The sequence below is a fragment of the Vigna angularis genome, chromosome 5 (genome assembly GCF_016808095.1).
Source record: "Vigna angularis cultivar LongXiaoDou No.4 chromosome 5, ASM1680809v1, whole genome shotgun sequence".
Classification (NCBI taxonomy): Eukaryota; Viridiplantae; Streptophyta; class Magnoliopsida; order Fabales; family Fabaceae; genus Vigna; species Vigna angularis.
Window position 1 is genome coordinate 30,272,563 of NC_068974.1, and position 20,912 is coordinate 30,293,474.

At 35.8% G+C, this 20,912-nt stretch overlaps 3 protein-coding genes across 5 annotated transcripts; all 3 read right to left on the reverse strand.

Moving 5' to 3' along the window:
• Window positions 1–2,102: 2,102 nt before the first annotated feature.
• Window positions 2,103–10,327, reverse strand: LOC108338862 (succinate dehydrogenase subunit 3-1, mitochondrial). 2 transcript variants are annotated; one of them, XM_017575909.2, is made up of 5 exons: window positions 10,040–10,327; window positions 9,626–9,717; window positions 3,004–3,093; window positions 2,492–2,931; window positions 2,103–2,313 (listed from the first exon to the last, which is right to left on the reverse strand). In XM_017575909.2, the coding sequence occupies exons 1-4, from the start codon at window positions 10,212–10,214 to the stop codon at window positions 2,536–2,538; spliced, it is 753 nt and encodes a 250-aa protein (XP_017431398.1). In that variant the 5' UTR covers window positions 10,215–10,327; the 3' UTR covers window positions 2,103–2,313; window positions 2,492–2,535. The 2 variants fall into 2 exon arrangements, with proteins under 2 accessions (XP_017431398.1, XP_017431399.1); XM_017575910.2 differs by lacking the exon at window positions 2,103–2,313 and having other exon boundaries at window positions 2,434–2,931.
• Window positions 10,328–11,692: 1,365 nt separating this feature from the next.
• Window positions 11,693–13,733, reverse strand: LOC108340780 (amidophosphoribosyltransferase, chloroplastic). Its single transcript, XM_017578354.2, has one exon. The coding sequence runs from the start codon at window positions 13,600–13,602 to the stop codon at window positions 11,926–11,928; it is 1,677 nt and encodes a 558-aa protein (XP_017433843.1). The 5' UTR covers window positions 13,603–13,733; the 3' UTR covers window positions 11,693–11,925.
• A 3,052-nt stretch (window positions 13,734–16,785) lies between these two features.
• Window positions 16,786–20,588, reverse strand: LOC108339542 (succinate dehydrogenase subunit 3-1, mitochondrial). Of its 2 annotated transcripts, none has more exons than XM_052878022.1 (5): window positions 20,218–20,588; window positions 19,805–19,896; window positions 17,704–17,793; window positions 17,179–17,618; window positions 16,786–17,059 (listed from the first exon to the last, which is right to left on the reverse strand). In XM_052878022.1, the coding sequence occupies exons 1-4, from the start codon at window positions 20,390–20,392 to the stop codon at window positions 17,223–17,225; spliced, it is 753 nt and encodes a 250-aa protein (XP_052733982.1). In that variant the 5' UTR covers window positions 20,393–20,588; the 3' UTR covers window positions 16,786–17,059; window positions 17,179–17,222. The 2 variants fall into 2 exon arrangements, with proteins under 2 accessions (XP_052733982.1, XP_017432165.1); XM_017576676.2 differs by having other exon boundaries at window positions 16,786–17,038; window positions 20,218–20,587.
• Between the last annotated feature and the right edge of the window lie 324 nt (window positions 20,589–20,912).

The following is a 20,912-nucleotide window of genomic DNA, read 5'->3' on the forward strand; positions in this document are numbered from 1 at the left end:
CCGACTTTAACTTTTACATCTAGTTTACTGATGTATAGAAGGGTTTAAGAGAAATTTAAAGATAAATAAAACAGGTTATAAGAGCTATGCCTCAGGGTAACTCATTCAGTATGACAGCTAATAATTAAGTATTTGGAAACAAAACTATTTTGAAGAAGGGAGGTATATATAACAATTTACTTGAAGTTGGAGAAAGAAAACAGGCCCGTAGCGATCCATTGAAGAGAATTTCTTTCTGCACCCCATGTTTTCTTTCTGCACCTCATACTTTTTAAAATTCTAATTATACTCCTATTAAAATTATAGTTCTGTAAAAGATATTTCAGATTATATAATCAGAAATTCAAAAATATTAATTATTAATTTTACAAATTCTATATTATATATTTTAGAATAGAGATTTTGTATTTTAAAATGTACAATCCATAGTATATAAATTTATATTTGGATTACAGAATTTATAATGTAAATTTGAAAATCAATCCTCAATACAAACTTTATTCCAAATTATATAATTCACAATATTATACAATTTATAATACAAATTTAATAATCTATCTTAATGCAAATGCTTCAACTTCTGATCCATAATACGATATGCAATGAATACGATGATATACAATGAAGACGATGGTGAGTGATATCCGAAGAGTAGAGGAAGTTAGTAAGTAGCATGCTTTGGTGGAGATGACGATCGAAACACAATGATTTTGCTACGGAAAAGGTGTGCTTTTAGGGTGCTGGCTTGGTATAGTTACATACATTGGTTTGAGCTTGGCGAGGTGGAAATTCGGGAAGAGAGCAGAGGGATTAATTTGATTAGGTTATGGGAAGAGAGAGAAATTAAATTTGATAATAAGCTTCCAAAATCGGGAAGTTAATCAGAGGGAAGATTCGACCTTTCCATCTACGACTGCTACTACTTGAAGAGGTGCGTCGACTGGTTATAGGGAAGAAGAAGCACCTACCACTGGAAGAGGTGCAGGGGCTGAATACAGGAGAAGAATAAGGGATAAAATTGTCATTTTATGTTCTATGGAAGTGCAGGAAGAAACACTCTCCATAGAATATATTAGGAAATGGAAAATGCAACTAGTTAATGGGATTTATTTTGACACATGAATAATATAAAGATTTTCGTGCTGACAAGTTAATTACATTTTACTTTAATATTTTTAAATTAAAAAGTTAATTATTTTTAAGTATACAACAATAACAGTTCGTCAACAGTATAAAAGAATTATTTCATAAATACAATGGTTGTGCAAAAACCCAGATCATCTAACAGTGTGCCTATATTACGATTGAATGAGTGCATATTGCAAAATGTGCAACCAAATATGGTAGGAAATAAACAACTTACTACTTTTATGTCCGACCAACTCAAGTTGTAAATTCATTCTAGGTTTTATGCTGATTTATCTGCTAAGCAATTCTTGCAACCTGTGTCATCTCTCAGTAAAGTTTAGCAAGAATGATTTCAGTTAAACCTTTTTTGCGTTGTTAGTAACAGAATTAAGGGAAGGGCATTCAATAATCAATAGATCCAAGCCCACCAACAATCTAAACATTGTTTAGTGTTAATGTGTTGTGCAAAAACTATTACATAGGCAACCAATAAAAAATGTTACATTTGAGAAAAATACAAGATCATTGATATAATGTAGTTAATAGATCAATAAATAATTGATAAAAAAATATTCCAGCTTGACCAATAATATTGAATTTAATTTTTAAGCATACAATTGGCCTAAATTATCAAATGTGTGTTGCCACCTATAACTTAACCTCTCATTCAGTGGTTTGGTTGCTTAACTAATCGTCATTGTTTTCAAAAAGTTTGTTTAACTTTTTATTAGTGGTTTCTGTAAAAAATAAAAACGTTTTTTTGTTGTTTTTTTTTTTTGTATAATTCTCTCCTAAATGGAATTGACTACCAAAAGAGCTCTCATATTGAGCATGTTGGCGGTCTCTTTCACAAATAGAGGGTGATATAATTCTTCGGGGCTACAACCCCCCCCCCCCCCCCCCCCCCCCCCCCCCCCCCCCCTTATTTGCTCACAAATTTCAAGTCACCAGTGTGTCCATAACACGGCAGACTAAAAAGTTATGTAAAATAACTTTCATTCCTAAAAGGATTGCCTAACTAGATATCTCGATTCCTAAGTTGAGAAACCAAGGTAGTAAAAAATGCGATCAATTTTGCTACCTATATGCGAATCAGATCACGAGCTAGTAATGTTGTGGCCACATGATTTTGTGAGTTCCTTATGACTGACAAATGCCTCCAAGGTCGAATAAACAAAGTTCCACCTAAAAATACAACATGTTATACACTAACTCATGGTAAGAAAAAGCAAAGGAGTCTCCAAATATATATTTTTGAAAATCTAAATGACTCAACCCCAAGCAAACCCTGATAAGAGAACCCGCTTCGGTCTTATAATTCAAACCATAAAAACCGAACAAGAATCAAGGTAAAACATATTACCTCAGATTCAAAGGTACAGTTCAGGTGTCAGTTCTTGACTCAAATCATAAACGTAAGTGACGAATTGCACTATAGAGATGGTAGGTTACGGCTAAGGCAGAAATCTCCATGACAAGCAGGTTTAGTTTTGATGAATAAAATATGAATTGGTAGAAAGAGTCATAGGTGAGGCTAACCGAACCCACTTTTATATATATCATATAAAAAAGCAAAATGACACCGGCTAAGAAAGCTCCAGCTATTCTATTAAAAATGGAGAGAGTTGAAGAAAGTTGCGGCTGATAAAGAGGGAGATGAGGAGATAACGGACGAAAACCAGATGTGTTTGTCTCGCTCCTCTTACTTGGGACGTCACTCATGCAACGTTTATGACCAATCATTCCCAGCGTGCCAGCTTCTATACTTCTCTCAAAACTTCTAGCCATCACAGTATTGATTCCCTTATGAACGAAAATATCATCAGCCAAATAGGTTCAACTCAATGATAGATAACTTACGGTATAGGAACTCACCGATAGCATTGGATTGTGTGCAGCACAAACTCTAGTGCCATATCTAGCTCCAGACAGCACAGTGGTGTCCGGCCCAGAAGCTTTGTACATCTGACATAAAAGAACAATTCAATACCAATGACAAACTAAACAGAGCTAAATTAATGATTTGTAAATCGCATTCTCAGGATAAATGGTATGCAACAGTTCAGCTTTTTTGCATTTGGGAAAAATCAGAAAATTATATTTAGGGCAAGATTAGACTCTGCATTTACATTGGCAAGTACACCTTCTGCGTTCCTCAAAAGAAAAGGTACTAGTACCATTAAACCTAAAGACAACACACAGTTCCCGGCTCCATTTGTCCTAGTCAAAGCATCAAGTTTTACAATGCTAGCAATAGGAAATCATTGTAATCAATCCAAATAAGAAGAACCCCATAGTTGATACGTACATAGAAAAAAAGGTTTGGAAATATCATGTATATCAATGTCACCTCGGTTTCAGTCATTTAAATTCAAAGTAGAATGCTTAAGTTTAGATAGTCTAGCATGTCCAGCCCTCTTGAGGAGAAAAAATTTCTCCTTCCTTTTCTAGCTCTTAATTTCCTCAAAAATACAGCTTGATATTTAATGGCAACAATGTAATCTGAATACAATCACTAACAGAACAAAAAACACATTTTCCCACAAAGTCAAAAAAAGAAATCACAACCTAGGTAGGTATAATGTACATGATTTAGAAAAAGTTTATTTTGTCAATGACAGCAACAATCTTAGTTATCAATCCATATAGCAGGATATAGATGGGTAGCAGGAAACACAACAACAAAATTACCAATACTAGACATAAAGAATCATATAATCATATTATATGTATAAAAATGCTCAAGAAATTTAAATGCTATAAAATTTAAGACATAAGAAATTAGTTGGAAAGCAGAAGAGAACATAACAACTAAAAATATTGAAGAAAGACGTGTGAAATCCCACATTCAAAATCTTAGAAATAGAATAAAGTGTCACTGAGCACTGTCACAAAGAACAACACATTGTTTCAGAAGCCAGGGTTGGCAGGAAGCCAGAAAAATGTCACCAGAGAATGTCAGAGATAGAGCCAGAAAACAGTACCAGTGGATTGTTCACTCAGCCAGAGGGCTAATAAGATTCAAAGAAAACTAGGGCTTCATTTTGGACCGATTGATTCAGTTAGTGGGAGGCGCTGAATGACACAGTTATGGCAAAAGGAGTTTTTCATCCCGTTTACAAGTTGCATCCACTATTAATGCCATGAAAAGTTGAAAACTCATTATTTCAGCCATGATACTAACTGCCATGGCCACAAAAAGAAAACCAAAAAGTTAAAATTGAAGAGGCCATTGCCGTGACCCAATGCACACCACAATAGTACCACAATTGCAGAGAAAAAACTACTCAGACATCAACTAACTGTCAGCATTCATTACTCAGAACAACATATAATATGATAAGTGTTGAAATGTATTAAGTTTATGTTGTTGTTTTATGTTGTTTTATGAGTGTGTACCCAACTTAAGAAGTGGGTTGTATTGTGTCATTGTATTCTGTCATGGTATTCTATATATATATATAGAATACCATAACCTTGTTTCAAGTCTCTCTTTTATGTATGAATAAAATGTCTTAGTTTTCTAACATGGTATCAAGAGCCAGACCCAGTGTGCCACTGCTGTCGCCGCCACTTTCCACCGCTGTCGATGCTATCACCGTCGCCGTCGCCGCCGTCCGCCGCCGCTGTTTGTCAGGCAAAGTTGAGGGTTCGGTTCGCCCCGAGAAGCGCGACCCAACCCTGGTGGCCGCTTCCTCAGAAACCTCCACACGCTCCTCCACGCGCCGCTTCTCTCCGATCTACGCCGGCCACCGTCCGGCCACCGTCACGGTTTCGACCGGTGACCAGCGGATCTGGACCGTCTTCTCGAGCGACGGCCAACCTCGTCGGAGTCAAGAGCAGACTCCTCTTCACGCGCCTCCATGCGCCACCTGTCTCCAGCAACTTTCCGGCGCGTATTCCTCACGCGCCTGTCTCCAGCAAGTCTCCAGCGCGTGTTCCTCACGCGCAGCCTTCTCTGTGTTAGATCGACACCGCGCCACTGCATACAGTTTCGCCGTAGCTTCCTGAGCGTGTTTTGGCCCTTGCTTCGTTGTTTTGGTAGCTGTTGTTTGCACCTAGGGTTTTCTCCCTTAAATTTCACAGTCTACTGTTGATGAGCTTCATTTCTTAGTATGGTTGGACAGGGATTCTGATTTCCCATAATCATAAGACCTTGTCTCTGTTTTGGATCCTACTCACAAATTTAGAATGACATCCTTTACTAAAACTAATTTCTCCTTATCTGCCACTTCAAGGAGAGGAGCTAATGGAGGCTGCCATGGTAGTCGAAGTGGGTATGTGCAATGCTCAAATGAAGAGTATCAAGAATTTTTGAGATACAAGTCTGACAAATCCACTGGCCATTGTCAGTTTCCTTCAGTGCCAAGTGTGTCAAGTGCACGTATCTCACAATCTGTGGAATGTCAAGGTTCATGGATTCTTGATTCAGGTGCCTCAAATCATTTGTCTGGTAACACTCGTTTGTTTTCCTCCATTACCTCTCAAAAAGTTCCTCAGTTAGTTACTATTGCCAATGGATCCAAATTGACATCTCAAGGAATTGGCAAAGTGTCTTTATCTCCTTCACTAAACTTAAATTCTGTTTTGTATATTCCTCATTGTCCTTATAATTTAATGTCCTTGAGTCAATTGACACGTTCATTAAATTGTTGTATAACCTTTACTGCTACTTCCTTTGTCATACAGGAACATGGTACGGGTCGTCGAATTAGAGAAGGATATGAGTCAGGAGGATTATATTTCCTAAAACCTACTTCTTTTGTTTCTTGCATTTCAACTTCATCTCCTAAAATTTTACATGATCGTTTGGGTCACCCAAATTTGTCTAAGCTGAAGTTGATGGTTCCAAGTCTTAAACACATTCCTGTCTTAGATTGTGAGTCTTGTCAGTTAGGACAACATGTTAGATCTTCTTATCCAAAGAAATTTGAGACACGATGTAAGTCTATTTTTTCTACCATTCACTCTGATATTTGGGGACCGAGTCGAGTTACTTCCTTTGGTTTTAACTATTTTGTAACCTTCATTGATGAATTTTCTCGATGTACGTGGGTTTATCTTATGAAAGAGAGATCTGAACTTTTAGTCATTTTTATGTCCTTTGTTAATGAAAGTCAGAATCAATTTGGAAAGACAATTAAAATTCTCAGAAGTGATAATGCTAAGGAATATTTTTCTGCTGCATTTTCTTCATTTTTATCTTCCAAAGGAATTTTACATCAGTCAACATGTCCTCACACTCCACAACAAAATGGCATAGCTGAGAGAAAGAATAGACATCTCATTGAAATAGCACGTTCCTTGATGTTAAATACTAATGTTCATGTTCATCATTGGGGGGATGCAATCCTCACTGCCTGTTTTCAAATCAATAGGATGCCGTCTTCCTCTCTTGAGAATAAAGTTCCTTATTCTGTCATTTTTCCAAATGACGCCCTATATCATATCCCCCCACGTGTATTTGGGTGTACATGTTTTGTCCATAATGTTTCTCCAGGCCTTGATAAACTTTCTCCCAAGTCTATTAAATGTGTCTTTTTGGGATATTCTCACATTCAAAAAGGATATAGATGTTATTCTCCCTCCACAAGAAGGTATTATATGTCTTCTGATGTCACTTTTTTTTAGGATACACCCTTCTTCTTGTCTTCCAAGGAGGATCGTTCATCTGTTGAAGAGATGCTTCCTATACCATCATGTGATCCCTTGGTCATTCCCGCTTCTCCATCTTCAGCTCAAACTCAGAATGCACAAGATATTGTTGAACCACCTTCCTCCTTGCCTGAAGATCCTCGAGACTCAGCTCCTTCTCCATCAGATTCCCAGACCATGGATCATTCATCCTCCTCGTCCTCTCTTGACTCAAATCAGGCTTGGCCTATTGCTCTTCGAAAAGGTATTCGATCTACTCGAAATCCTTATCCTGTTTATAATTTTTTAAGTTACCATCGTCTGTCTCCTACATATTTCTCCTTTGTTTCCTCCCTTTCTAACACCAAAGTTTCTAATAATGTTCGTGAGGCACTTGATCACCCTGGATGGCGACAAGCCATGATTGATGAAATGCAGGCACTTGACAATAGTGGCACTTGGGAACTTGTACCTCTTCCTCCTGATAAGAAACTCGTGGGATGCAGATGGGTATATGCTATTAAAGTTGGTCCTACTGGTGCCATTGATCGTCTTAAAGCTCGTCTAGTCGCAAAGGGATATACTCAGGTTTATGGTCTCGACTATTGTGATACTTTTTCTCCTGTGGCCAAAATCAGTAGTGTTCGTCTATTTCTTGCCATGGCTGCCATTAGACAGTGGCCACTTCACCAATTGGACATTAAAAATGCCTTTCTTCATGGTGATCTGGAAGAGGAGATATACATGGAGCAACCTCCTGGATTTAGTTGTGTTGCTCAGGGGGAGTCTAAGTTAGTTTGTAAATTACGTCATTCACTCTACGGCTTGAAACAATCACCTCGAGCTTGGTTTGGTAAATTTAGCCATGTTGTGCAACAATTTGGATTAAAACGATGTGAAGCAGATCATTCAGTGTTTTATGGGCATTCTACTCCTGATAAATGTGTTTATCTTATGGTTTATGTTGATGATATTGTGATTACAGGAAATGATGTTGCGAGAATTGCTCAATTAAAGGATCATTTGTTCAACCACTTTCAAACCAAAGACTTAGGTCGTTTGAAATACTTCCTTGGTATTGAAGTGGCACAATCAAAAGAAGGAGTCATCATTTCACAAAGAAAATATGCCCTGGATATTTTGGAGGAAACAGGTCTGACAGATTGCAAGCCCATTGATAGTCCTATGGACTCAAATAAAAAGTTAATGAGAGACCATGGTGAACCTTTCTCAGATCCAGAAAGATACAGAAGGTTGGTTGGAAAACTAATCTATCTCACCATAACAAGACCTGATCTTTCTTATCCAGTGGGAGTTGTGAGCCAATTTATGCAAAATCCTCATATCGATCATTGGAATGCCGTGGTACGCATCCTTAGATATGTAAAAGGGAATCCAGGTCATGGACTGTTGTATGAGAACAAGGGAAGTACTGAGTTAGAAGGATATTGTGATGCAAATTGGGCTGGTTGTCCGAATGATCGAAGATCTACCACAGGATATTGTGTACTCCTTGGAGGGAACCTTGTATCATGGAAAAGCAAGAAACAAAGTGTTGTTGCTCGATCTAGTGCAGAAGCTGAATACCGATCTATGGCCATAGCTACATGTGAACTTATATGGATCAAACAACTCCTTCAAGAATTAAAATTCTGTGAAAATAAGCCTATGAAGTTGTATTGTGATAACCAAGCAGCTCTTCACATTGCCTCCAATCCAGTGTTCCATGAGAGAACAAAACATATAGAAATTGATTGTCATTTCATCAGAGAGAAGTTGTTGTCCAAGGATCTCATTACAGAATTTGTCAATTCTAATGAACAATTTGCAGATATTTTTACTAAGTCTTTAAGAGGGCCTAGGATTCAGTTTATATGTTCCAAGCTTGGTGCATATGATTTATATGCTCCAGCTTGAGGGGGAGTGTTGAAATGTATTAAGTTTATGTTGTTGTTTTATGTTGTTTTATGAGTGTGTACCCAACTTAAGAAGTGGGTTGTATTGTGTCATTGTATTCTGTCATGGTATTCTATATATATATATATATATAGAATACCATAACCTTGTTTCAAGTCTCTCTTTTATGTATGAATAAAATGTCTTAGTTTTCTAACAATAAGCATAAGGATGTCGAGTATAAAATATAAGAAAAAGATGTCAAGGGAACAAAAACCCCCAAGAAATAGGCATGATATAAAATACTTGTGAAATTGAAGGTTTGGTTATCAACGAAATTTTGAAGAACAAGTTCAAATTTTATTGTAATGACTAGCTCAAAATAAACTGATATTAAGTATCTTTCTACCATCAATTTAAATCCAAATTACCCGTCTCCCTTTCTGTCTGTCTCTCTCTCTCTTAAAGTTTCAAATTTGAAATTCATATTTGTTATTATCCAGTGAAATTTCAGACACAACAAGTTCAAATAAGTGAAATTTTGAGACATAAAAAAACTAGTTATAACTTTACTCTCACACCATACTTCAAAATTTGCCAAACCCCCCAAACAGTTTCATTGGTAACCAGGACTAGATAGTTAATAACTAACTTTACTTCTAACTATAGCATACTACTATTGCACGGCCAGAACCAACTAGTCTTGTAACAACATCAGAACGTTTCAGCAACTAAGAATGAAGAAAAAAGGGGGCAAAATTATTAGATTTAATCAGATTAGTCAAATCAAAGTTGCATCAACAACGACAGCTTCCCTCTTCCATCACCCTAGAGGGAGCAAAAACGAGGTATACAAATGTAATTTCACACAAGCAATATCAAATTAAAAGTACACAAAACATATATCAATCCATCAAGGATGGCTAGAATTTCAAATGTCATTAACAGTGACGGAAAAGATGCATACCAACGAATTGATCGCATTAGAATCACAGCCAATCTTATTCGCACGAACATTGGGAAGACCAGTCAAGTTTCCGCCAGAAGCGTTTTCCTTCGCTGAAACGACATTAGCATCAAAGGAATGAGAGAATCAGAAGCAGAAAATTAAACTCGGCACCAGCGAGTACAAACAAATTAAGATGGCAGAGCAACAGGAGTCACGAGATTCATCGAAATCAAGGAAACGCGAATTGAGAAAATGAAGCAGTGATGACCTATTTTCTATTTTTGGCGTTATTAATAAGAGCATAGATATGTTTGCGTAATTGGAAGTGCGTGGTGATAGGAGCGGAAACAAAAGAGAATGTGAAGGTTGGAGGAAAATAAAAGGCATTGAATAAGGAAATGGAAAGAAGAAAGTGAGAGAGAAGGTCGTTACCGAGAGGCGTCAAAGTGGTGTTGCGGTGGAAGCGATCGGTGAGGGGAGAGAGAGATCCGATGTGATTATGAGGGAGGTGATGGGCGGCGTGGGAGAGGGAAGAGAAGGATCTGGAAAATGAAGAAGCGGAAGAAGAGAGAACCTTAGACTTCGTAGATCGGAGGACCCAAGACATCGTGCTCTGCTGAATAATTCTATAAAGAGTGAAGGAACCACGATTCCAGAGAAGAGAAGAGGAGAAATTGACTAGTGTGGAGTGGAAATTTGGGCGCGTGTGGAGACACAACGCGTGATTATAAAGTTCAGAAGCTAAAACAGTGAAAGATTTATTAACAAAGTAATTTATTTAATTATGGGAATATCAATTAACAAATAATATTAAACTACAAACAAAAAATTTGATAATGTAGTAATTGTGATTGATTTCTAAAATTTTTCCATCATTAATTAATATTAATTTAAAAACTGTATTGAATAGATGATATGTACATTAAATAAACCATCCATAATTACGATAGAAGGCTTACACGATAATATTATACAAAAAAAAGAACATGAAAATGAGATAAGAGAGAGAAAAAATAAAAATAAAAATTAAATTCTTATTGTTAAATAAAATTCCACGTTTCTAGTAATTAAATTACTCACATATTCTTAAAATTCAAATCTCTAAAAATTTCATATATAAACTCAATGTAAAGATATTATTTATACATTTAAATTATTCTATAATCGATTTTGCTTATTAACGAAAGTGCTTTTTTAGAAAAGTTCTGAATTTAATCAAAGAAAGAAGTCATAATATGCAATGATTTTTTATCATTGTAAAGTACGATATGATGTATTAATTTAGGAGAATTTTAGACCTATTGATACTTAATCTAGATTAATGCTTCCATGGACCACCTTGGTAGGTGTTCACCATATACCATTTTTAATTACCATTAGATCAATCTAATTCTCATCTTCCCACCATACATCATCCACACTGGATTACTTAAACCTTTTCTTATTTCCTTCCAAGACCGTTCGCCGTCGCCAGAAGAGATTCTGGCAGCGATGTTTCGTTTTCTTTTTCCTTCATTTTTCACTATAATCGTCCTCCATTTTCTTCTTTCAACCAATCTCATTAGCTCGTAGCTGTTATGAATGCACTTCAGTCGACAACCTTGGACATGGATCCCAAAATGTTGACCCCAGTGTCTTGTGAAATAACATCGAGTCAAGAAACAAAAAGAAATGAAGACAGCAAATAAATTGATTTAGTTTTACAGAATTTGCTGTAATCTCTAAATTCCATCACAAATTGGAGTCATTTGCTAAGCCTCTGCAGGAAAATGATGTAGTAATTTTTCTTTTCAGAAATATATTTAACTTAACATTCATGTCAAAATCAAAACAAAGTTTAACATACTGTCACATGAAAACTTGGCTTTACAGAACAAAACATTCTCCCACTCTTTACTGAGTTCTGCAATTTTAAGTTACCAAGTACACAGAAAGTTGAGTTTCTTTTAAAATGTTTACTCCTCTGTTTCACGGACTCGAACCAATATATATACAAATAAAAAGAGATGGAAAACTACAATCCAAGAAAATCCAAGGTGCATTTGAAAAGACCCTGTGTTGGAAGATAAAAAAAGAAGAGCAAAGTAATGAAAAGTATCAAAAGTTTTTATACCATGGTTTGTTCTAAATTCTAAATAACAAAAGCAGCTCCATATATCAGATGAGAAACGTATAATCGGTCTTCAGAAGCTCACCGGTATGGTTGAAAGAATGGTTTTACCGATACTATCTCTCACCACATCACATAAGTAGTATCCATTAGGCTTAACACTGCAACAAAACCAGAAACAGGAGATAATTGTGAAAAACTATTACCACTAACTACCAATCTCTATTTGCTTTCGGTTTGCTTGAACCCAACCACCACCAATAGAGTCCAAGCTCCCATTCAAGCCATCATCAACAAAGTCCCCAACCTTCTTCACCTTGAGCTCTGTAGGCTCAACAGGGTAATTCCCAGAGAAGCAAGCATAGCAGAAATTAGGGCTTTCACTCCCCAGCAACTTCTGCAAGCTATCAAAGGGCAAAAATGCCAGTGAATCCGACCCAATGAAATTCCTTATCTCTTCCACACTCATTCTATTAGAAATCAACTCTTCTGTACTGGGAGTATCAACCCCATAGTAACAAGACCCAATAATGGGAGGGCTAGCAATCCTCATGTGAACCTCCTTGGCACCAGCTTCCTTCAACAACCTAACAATCTTGGACGAGGTGGTTCCTCTCACAATGGAATCATCCACAACCACCACACGTTTACCCTCAAGCACAGCACGCACCGGTGATAGCTTCAGCTTCACACCAAAGTCCCTAATCTTCTGAGAGGGCTCAATGAAAGTCCTCCCAACATAGTGTGACCTGATCAAACCCTGCTGAAAGGGAACCCCAGCTTTTGCAGCATACCCAAGAGCAGCCACAACCCCAGAATCAGGAACAGCAATCACAACATCGCAGTCCACGGGACTCTCAGTGGCTAAAATCTCCCCGAATCTTCTGCGGGACTCGTACACAGACCTCCCGAAAACAACCGAATTCGGAAGCGCGAAGTAGATATGCTCGAAAATGCATTGCTTGGGTTGAGGATGGGACATTAGGCAGAGACTCTGAACACCGTTTTTATCCACCACGAGAACCTCGCCCGGAAAAACCTCCCTCTCGTACGTCGCTTCGATCAAATCAAGCGCGCAGGTTTCGGAGGCGAAGACGACAGCGCCGTTGCTTCTCCTCCCCATGACGAGGGGACGGAACCCGAAGGGATCACGAACGGCCACCAGTTTGTCCTCGGTAACAAAGACGAGGGAGTAGGCGCCCTTCAGCTTCTCGCAGGCGTCGACGATGCGGAGGATGAAGGGGCGGTGCTTGGAGGTGGCGATGAGGTGGAGGACGACCTCGGTGTCAGAGGTGGTGTTGAAGATGGAGCCAGAGTCCTCGAGGTCGGACCGAAGAGCGCGGTAGTTGACGAGGTTACCGTTATGCGCGACCCCAACGGAGCCGAATCTGTAACCAGCGACGAAAGGCTGGACGTTTTTTAGCATGGACTGACCGGCGGTGGAGTAACGGACGTGGCCGATGGCGAGGCTGCCGGGGAGCTGGTCAAGCTTGGACTCGTTGAAGACGTCGGAGACGAGGCCCACGCCGGTGATGGATTGGAGGACGTCGTTGTGAACGGTTACGATTCCGGCGCCTTCCTGGCCGCGGTGCTGGAGCGCGTGAAGGGCGAGGTAGCAGAGACGGGAGGCCTCCGGGTCGCCGTAGATGCCTACGACGCCGCACTCCTCGCGAGGCTTCTCATCATCCCACGCGCTGTCTTCTGCGGCGGGCAAAGAGATAACATCGGAAAGGGGGTTTTTGGAGGATACGAGGAAGAGAGGTTTGACGGCGGAACGAAGGAGGGTGGGAAGTGTTGAGGGCGTTTTAGGAAAAGCATGGGTATGATTGAATGGCAGAGAAGAAGGTTTTGAAAGAGTGAGTGATGTTGCTGTTGTTGCGGCCATCACTTTGACTCTGAGATTGGAGCGAGTGACGAAACTAAGGAACACCAATGCTTCTTCTAGGTTTCGTTTTTTGGGAGTTAATTTTTCTTTACTTAGCTTTATTCTTCTTCGCTTTATTCTCTTTTTTTCTTTACACAAATATGCATGGTGGAACTCGTTTCCCCATAAAAGGAAAACGCAAACAAACATTCACGCCTTATCAAACAATCCTCTTCGTGGCCCAAAAAACAAGGATCTTGGGCTTTTCTCCCTTTGCACCCCCCTTTGGGAAAGTTAACTTTTTTTTTACTTTTTTTATTTAAGGACTTTTTCAAATCTGCAAATGTTACCTTTGTTCGAGGATACCAAAATAGGAAATTTTATGTATTTGGAAAGGAGTGATGTTTTTTATACCTCTAAGAATGATGGTTCCAAACATATATACACATGTATATTTTATATTTTATCATGTAAAACGAATATCTACATCTTACAAAAAGTTTTTTTTTTTTTTTACATTCATTTAATTTGAAAATTATGATTTCTTTTTGTTGCATTTGGGGAAAAAGGGAATGGAAAATAAATACATATAAAAGGAAAGAAAAGAAAAAGAAGGAAAGTGGTTTTTTTTTTCTTATTGCTGTTTGATATAAGAAAATAAAAGTATGCCTTTTCTTTATCTTTATTCATTTGGATTCACAGTGAGAAAAAAAATACAGTTTATATTCGTAAAATGATATTAGTATTTTTTGATAAAATCGAATATACAGTATAATTTAGGATCTCGTTGCAAATTAAAGGAAACAAGTCTATCCTTTCCTAATTTTACTCCAAAACAAAGGGAAAAAATTATGTAAAGCCATTTTTTTCTGAATTCTTTTTTAAATATAAAAACATTTCGAAAATATATGAATCTAACTTTTTTTATTAAAAAAATCTAAATTTTTTAAAATGAAATAAAACATTCATAAAAATATTATTATTCTTGTTAATAAAATAGATTTGAGTAAAAGAAACACATTATTCTTTGTATTTATGCTGAAGAATAGAATTTAACAAAACTCATTCGGAATTATTGGTCTAAAGAGACTAAATGATATTACCAGAATATTTGTTAGTATTTGTTATATAATATATCCATATTATAATATTCTCTTATATCATATCCATCAGAATATATGATTAATATAGTTAATATATTATTGCTGTTATCATGTTTGTTGAATATAACAAAAATTATATATGAGATTAATGGTTGAATATATAAATAGGTCATCTATTTATAATAGAAAAAATATAAGTTAAACTTAAAATATAAATAAAAAATAATAATAAATTAACAAAAGATAAAAGATAATATAACAATGTTGATTTATCATAATATATCTTCTATTTTATTATCTTTTTTATTTTATTTTAAAATTAAATATACTTTTAATCTCTAAATTTTAACACAACTAAAATTTGTCTCTATTCAAAATGTTAATATATTTTATACCTCAATCTAAATGGACAATGGAATTTTCTAGATCTAGCAATTTATAATTTGTTCATGTTGCATATAGTTACCACATCTTTCACAACCTATATGCACTTATGTATTTTTTTTAATGGCCACTTACACTGTCCAACCTCAATATGTGAATGATGAATTCGAACTGTAAAACAATCCTTGGAACCCATTTTAGTAACTCATCACGCATAATAAAATCCTTCAAAAATACATTTCAACTAAATATATATAACTTCTTCAAAGTATTAAAACAATTACAAAAAAAAAAGGTATGTTTTACCGTATTCATCAAAAAAACATCACTAAAGTCCTTTTACATTATTTCATCCTTTGTTAAATTTTACTCCACATAATGGTCAACTCCACCAATAAAACATGTTCATTTCATTTGCAAAGCACTCCAAAGCTTCTCATCAATTATAACTGTGTAAAAAATAATTATACAACTATAACCAAAATGATTTTGAAACCCTTTAGAATAGATAATTTGGAATCTTGTTTGGCATTCTGAAATACAAAACTTCAATTATAAACAAAACTATTTTAGATAATGTAATATGAAATTGAGTCACTAATTTTATAAGTCATCTTTTGTAATAGTTTTTCCATGATTTCGTGATAGGTGTTTCAACATTCTTATCGATACCCTCCAATACGAGCGTTCTTTATTGATAAAAATAGATGTTTTCCTAAATCATTCAATCAAGAACCACCACTCATATAATTATGAATTGTACTATATGTAATTCACTTTTACCTTTAGGATCATACATTTTGCAATCAATTGTTAGAATAAATAATCTTAAATAAAATTGAATGTAAATGTGTTGTGTTTTGTGATTTGTGATGCACCATATTCCTATATATGTATGTTCATATTCTCTTCTCTTCTTTCTCGTACATTATATTTTATGTATCTAAAATTGTTATAAATATGAGATATAATAGAGGGAAATTTATTTTAATTATTTAGTATTATGCTTAGGTATAATGGTCATAAATACCCTCCTTTACAATTCCAAATTTTCCTAGAAAATGATATACTGTTCTATAGCATAATACATAAAAATTGAACATAATTACAATCAAAAGTAATTATAATAAACTCATACGTTATCTTATAACAAATTGTTAAAAAAATCTATCATAATAAACAATATATTATTTGAAAGACCTTACGAACCATGTCAGGTTACAATTTAAAACAAGATATTAGAAAGTTTTACTGACACTGCCATGCTTTATAAAAATATAAATTAATTTTCGCGTCAGATATTTATTTACTCTGTTATGGATAATATTCAATATTTGATAATTTATAATCATAAATTTTAATCATTGGATTTTATCTGCGTGACTCAAAGTCTGTGTAAATTGATCAGTATAACAAAATTTGAGTATAAAATAACAGCTAGGTGTGAACAATTTTTGCATATGAATTAGCAAATGAATTGTAATAAAGTTTATATTCAACTATAATTTCAATATCCTTTTATAATTCATCATTTTAACAGCCGAATGGGATGGATAACGTGACTACACTCGTCTTAAAAAATGTCCCCTCTTCTAGTTACCATAATAAATAATTTTAATCAAATCTCTAATGTGCATATTTCTACCTCTAGTTTACTTTAAATTCATTCATATATCTTTCGAAATAAAGAATAAGCAATAAATAATGCCCTGAATCGTGTAAGAAAATTTATTTCAATTCCCCAAAAGATAGCATTTATTAAATGCATTAGTTACTTACACGCAAGTTAAGAAGACTGCAAAAAACCATGACCGAAATAAATGCAGTACTGCTCAGCACTAAACATCGAGAATTGTGATTATTAAGTCGAAAAGAAATAACTGCAAGAATTCAAATTCACATTTCTTAAGTTCTTTAAGATTGACATATGGAAGTATGCCTCCAAGGTCGAGTAAGCAAAGTTCCACCACCTGAAAAGACGACATTATACACTAATCCATGGTAAGAAAAATACGACTCAACCCCAAGCAAACCCTGATTACAGAGCTCGCTTGGGTCTTATAATTGCAATCATAAAAAACTGAAAATGAATCAAGGAAAAGCATGTTACCTAAGGTTCAAACGTACAGTTCGGGTGTCAGTTGTTGACTCAAATCATATGCGTAAATGACGAATTGCACTATACAGATGGTAGGTCACGGCTAACGCAGAAATCTCCATGACAAATAGGTGTAGTTTTGATGAATAAAATATGAACTGGTAGAAAGAGTCATAGGTGAGGCTAACCGAACCCATTTTTATATATATCATATAAAAAAGTAAAATGACAGCGGCTAAGAAAGCTCCAGCAATTCTATTAAAAATTGAGAGAGTTGAAGAGAGTTGAGGCTGATAAAGAGGGAGATGAGGAGATAATGGACGAAAACCAGATGGGTTTGTCTCACTGGTTTTACTTGGGACGTCACTCATGCAACGTTTATGACCAATCATTCCAAACGTGCCAGCTTCCATACTTCTCTCAAAACTTCTAGCCATCACAGTATTGACTCCCTTATGAGTGAAAATGTCATCAGCCAAGTAAGAGAAGACAAATGATTCAATTCAATCATAGATAACTCACAATATAGGAACTCACCATAAGCATTGGACTCTGAGCAGCAGAACCTCTAGTGCCATATCTAGCTCCAGCCAGCACAGTGGTGTACAGTCCAGAAGCTTTATACATCTGACATAAAAGAACAATTCCACTGGAATTAGAAACTAAACAGAGCTAAATTAATTATTTGTATCACATTTTCAGGCGTAAGGGTGTGCACCAGTTCAATATTTTTGTATTAGAGAATGTTGAAAGGATTAATGACAAAATAGGTCACATAGGATGGTACTACTTCAGTACCATGCTGAGAAAAGAGAAACCGAGAAATAATATAATGAATTTCATGTGTTGTATATACACAAATACTCTTATTTATAATGAAGAAAAAAATACAATATCACTATCAAATATTTGGTAAGATATGTCCCTATCGAATCCTATCATATCTTTCAGTTTAATGTAATCAAATCATATCTCTAACACTCCCTCCCGATTTAGAACATATGTATCATGAGACAAGCTTGTTAACAATGTCATCAACACAACCCCTTGAGGCAAACATGTCGATTGCCAAAACTGACAGCTATTAGATATTTCCTTGATGTGACTTTCTCTGTTAAAATGACAACCGATCTTCAATATGCTTTTTCCTTTCAAATCATATCTTTAACATTTCCTCTAAAACTAGAATATATATGTATCATGAGTAAAACTTGTTAAAACTGATTAGAGGACACTACATCTACTAAAAAGAAAAAATGCTAAAAGTACACAACAATTGCCGGAAAGCAAAAATGTTCAAAAAGACACCGCCACCTGGGATTAGGTTTTGATGACTGGTGGATTACGGAGGATAGCATGAGCAGAATGAAGGATTGGGTTTGGATGAAAACTTAGTTCCAATCCAAGTTGAAGAGGATGATGAAATTACACCTCAGAATTATTTAGACATTACTAATTTGAATGGTGAAGGAAATGGAATTGGAAATGGATTTGAACATCTCTTGAGCAATTTTGGATTTAAACTTGCAAGATTATTTGAATTAATAGAGCTATTGGCTTATTGTTTTGTAATTACGATGGTGTGCTTACAATGTAATTACGTCTATTGCCTTACTGTTTTACATGCTTATTATATTAGTTTTAGCTTATCATGTCGAACTTAAGTTCAATTATGTACTTCAAGTGTGATATAATGATTTTTGTTACTTTAATACGCATGCGCACACACACATGTATCTGTGCACATACATGAATTTCATAAATGTTGTAGGATCTTGATCCGTGTTATGATCTCCCAATTTCCAATCCATACTTCCCTTTTCGATATTGAGTGAAATCACGATTTTGACTACCCTTAGTTTCTGTTCCTTGTAGCTGGCTGTGACTATTTCTGATCTTTGTAGATCAAGTTACCTGGTAGCTATATTATATTTGTTGTAACAGATTTCTAAATGGACTAAGAAATCAAACTTTCTTGCATCAATTATGTCTCTCTACTTTCTTCTCTTAAAACTCTAACAGAGAGCTGGAAGGAGCACAAACATCTTATCGGTAAATAAATCTTATCTTTTTTTCCTTATTGATTTGAAGGTGATGAATGATTATGCTCTTTATCTGTGAAAATGTTGCTTTTCACTTTTCGTAACAAAAAAGAAGACCCCATATGCTTTTTCCAAGAAGATAAACACAATCCTCTTTCTAGTGACTCAGAATCTTCATTTGGCCTAATGATGGGGCGGAAATGATTTTGGTCTAAAGGTAGTTATAAACTGAGTCAAAAAGGTTTTTATCATTCTTTTGTTTTCGGTTTCAGGCTCATAGCCTTTTACCGGAACACTACTATAGCACGACCAGAACTCACTAGTCTTGTAACAACTTCAGAATGTTTCATAAACTAAGATCGAGGTAAAAAGGGATCAAAATTATTAGATTTAATCAGACTAGTCAAATCAAAGTTGCATCAGCAACGACAGCTTCCCTATTCCCTATTTCCTCGGTCTAGAGGGAGCAAAAACGAGATATACAAATGTAACTTCACACAAGCAATATCAAGTTAAAAGTACACAAAACATATTTCGCTCCATCAAGTGCGGTTGGAGTTTGAAATCTCATTAACAATGACGGAAAAGACGCATACCAATGAATCGATCGCATTAGAATCACAGCCAAGCTTATTCGCAGGAACTTTGGGAAGACCAGTCACGTTTCCGCCAAAAGCGTTTTCCTTAGCTGAAACGACATTAGCATCAAAGAAATTAGACAATCAGAAGCAGAAAATTAAACTCGGAACCAGGAGTACAAACAAATTAAGGTCGTAGAGCAACAGGAATCACGAGATTAATCGAAATCAAGAAAACGCGATTAAGAAAATGAAGCGGTGATGAGCTACTTTCTGTGTTTGGCGTTATTAATAAGAGCATAGATATGTTTGCGTTAATTGGAAATGCGTGGTGATAGGAGCGGAAACAAAAGAGAATGCAAAGGATGGATGAAAATAAAAGGCATTGAATAAGGAAATGGAAAGATGAAAGTGAGAGCGAAGGGCGTTACCGAGAGGTGTGGAGGCGGTGTTGCGGTGGAAGAGATCGGTGAGAGGAGAGAGAGCTCCGATCTGATTGTGAGGGAGTTGATGAGCGGTGCGAGAAAAGGAAGGGAAGGTTCTGGAAAGTGAAGAAGAGGAAGAAGAGAGCAACTTAGACTTCGTAGATCGGAGGACCCAAGACATCGTGTTCTGGTGATGGATTCTGGGAGATTGGAGGAATGACGATTCGAGAGAAGAGAGAGTGACAAGTATGGAGTGGGTGGTGTGACAGTGGGAATTTGGGGGCGTGTGGAGACCCAACGCGATGAACGGCGAGGATCTGGTGGGAGGAACACCTATGTTGTTCTAGGTTTTGGATCTTTCCCTGGTATTAGCTAATAATTTTGACTTGTAATGATAAGTCCTAATTTATATGTTAAGGATTAATAGATGAATTTATATTAAAAGTGTTTTAGTTTGTAAATATAAAATGGTATAAAAAAATGTGATTATATAAATTTAATCATATAAATAAAATTTGTGTTTATAAACAAAAATATATATTATTATATAATTTCAGTTTTAAATTTTTAAATAATTTTTTTTATTCAATCTTTTAGTGTTTTCATTTACTTTTTTGAAATTATATAATTTTTTATGTGAACAAGTCATTCTTATATATATGAGTTGATTAATAAAAATTAATTAACTTTTTTATTTTTAA

What these genes read in the sequence shown, in the direction of transcription:
- LOC108339542 (XM_052878022.1), bottom strand. Translation starts at nt 20,392, where the DNA reads ATGTCTTGGGTCCTCCGATCTACGAAGTCTAAGTTGCTCTCTTCTTCC. An exon ending in CTAATGCGATCGATTCATTG is followed by an intron (nt 17,794 to 19,804) that starts GTATGCGTCTTT and finishes CTTTTATGTCAG; the next exon opens with ATGTATAAAGCTTCTGGACT. An exon ending in CTCAGAGTCCAATGCTTATG is followed by an intron (nt 17,619 to 17,703) that starts GTGAGTTCCTAT and finishes TTCACTCATAAG; the next exon opens with GGAGTCAATACTGTGATGGC.
- LOC108338862 (XM_017575909.2), bottom strand. Translation starts at nt 10,214, where the DNA reads ATGTCTTGGGTCCTCCGATCTACGAAGTCTAAGGTTCTCTCTTCTTCC. An exon ending in CTAATGCGATCAATTCGTTG is followed by an intron (nt 3,094 to 9,625) that starts GTATGCATCTTT and finishes CTTTTATGTCAG; the next exon opens with ATGTACAAAGCTTCTGGGCC. An exon ending in CACACAATCCAATGCTATCG is followed by an intron (nt 2,932 to 3,003) that starts GTGAGTTCCTAT and finishes TTCGTTCATAAG; the next exon opens with GGAATCAATACTGTGATGGC.
- LOC108340780 (XM_017578354.2), bottom strand. Translation starts at nt 13,602, where the DNA reads ATGGCCGCAACAACAGCAACATCACTCACTCTTTCAAAACCTTCTTCT.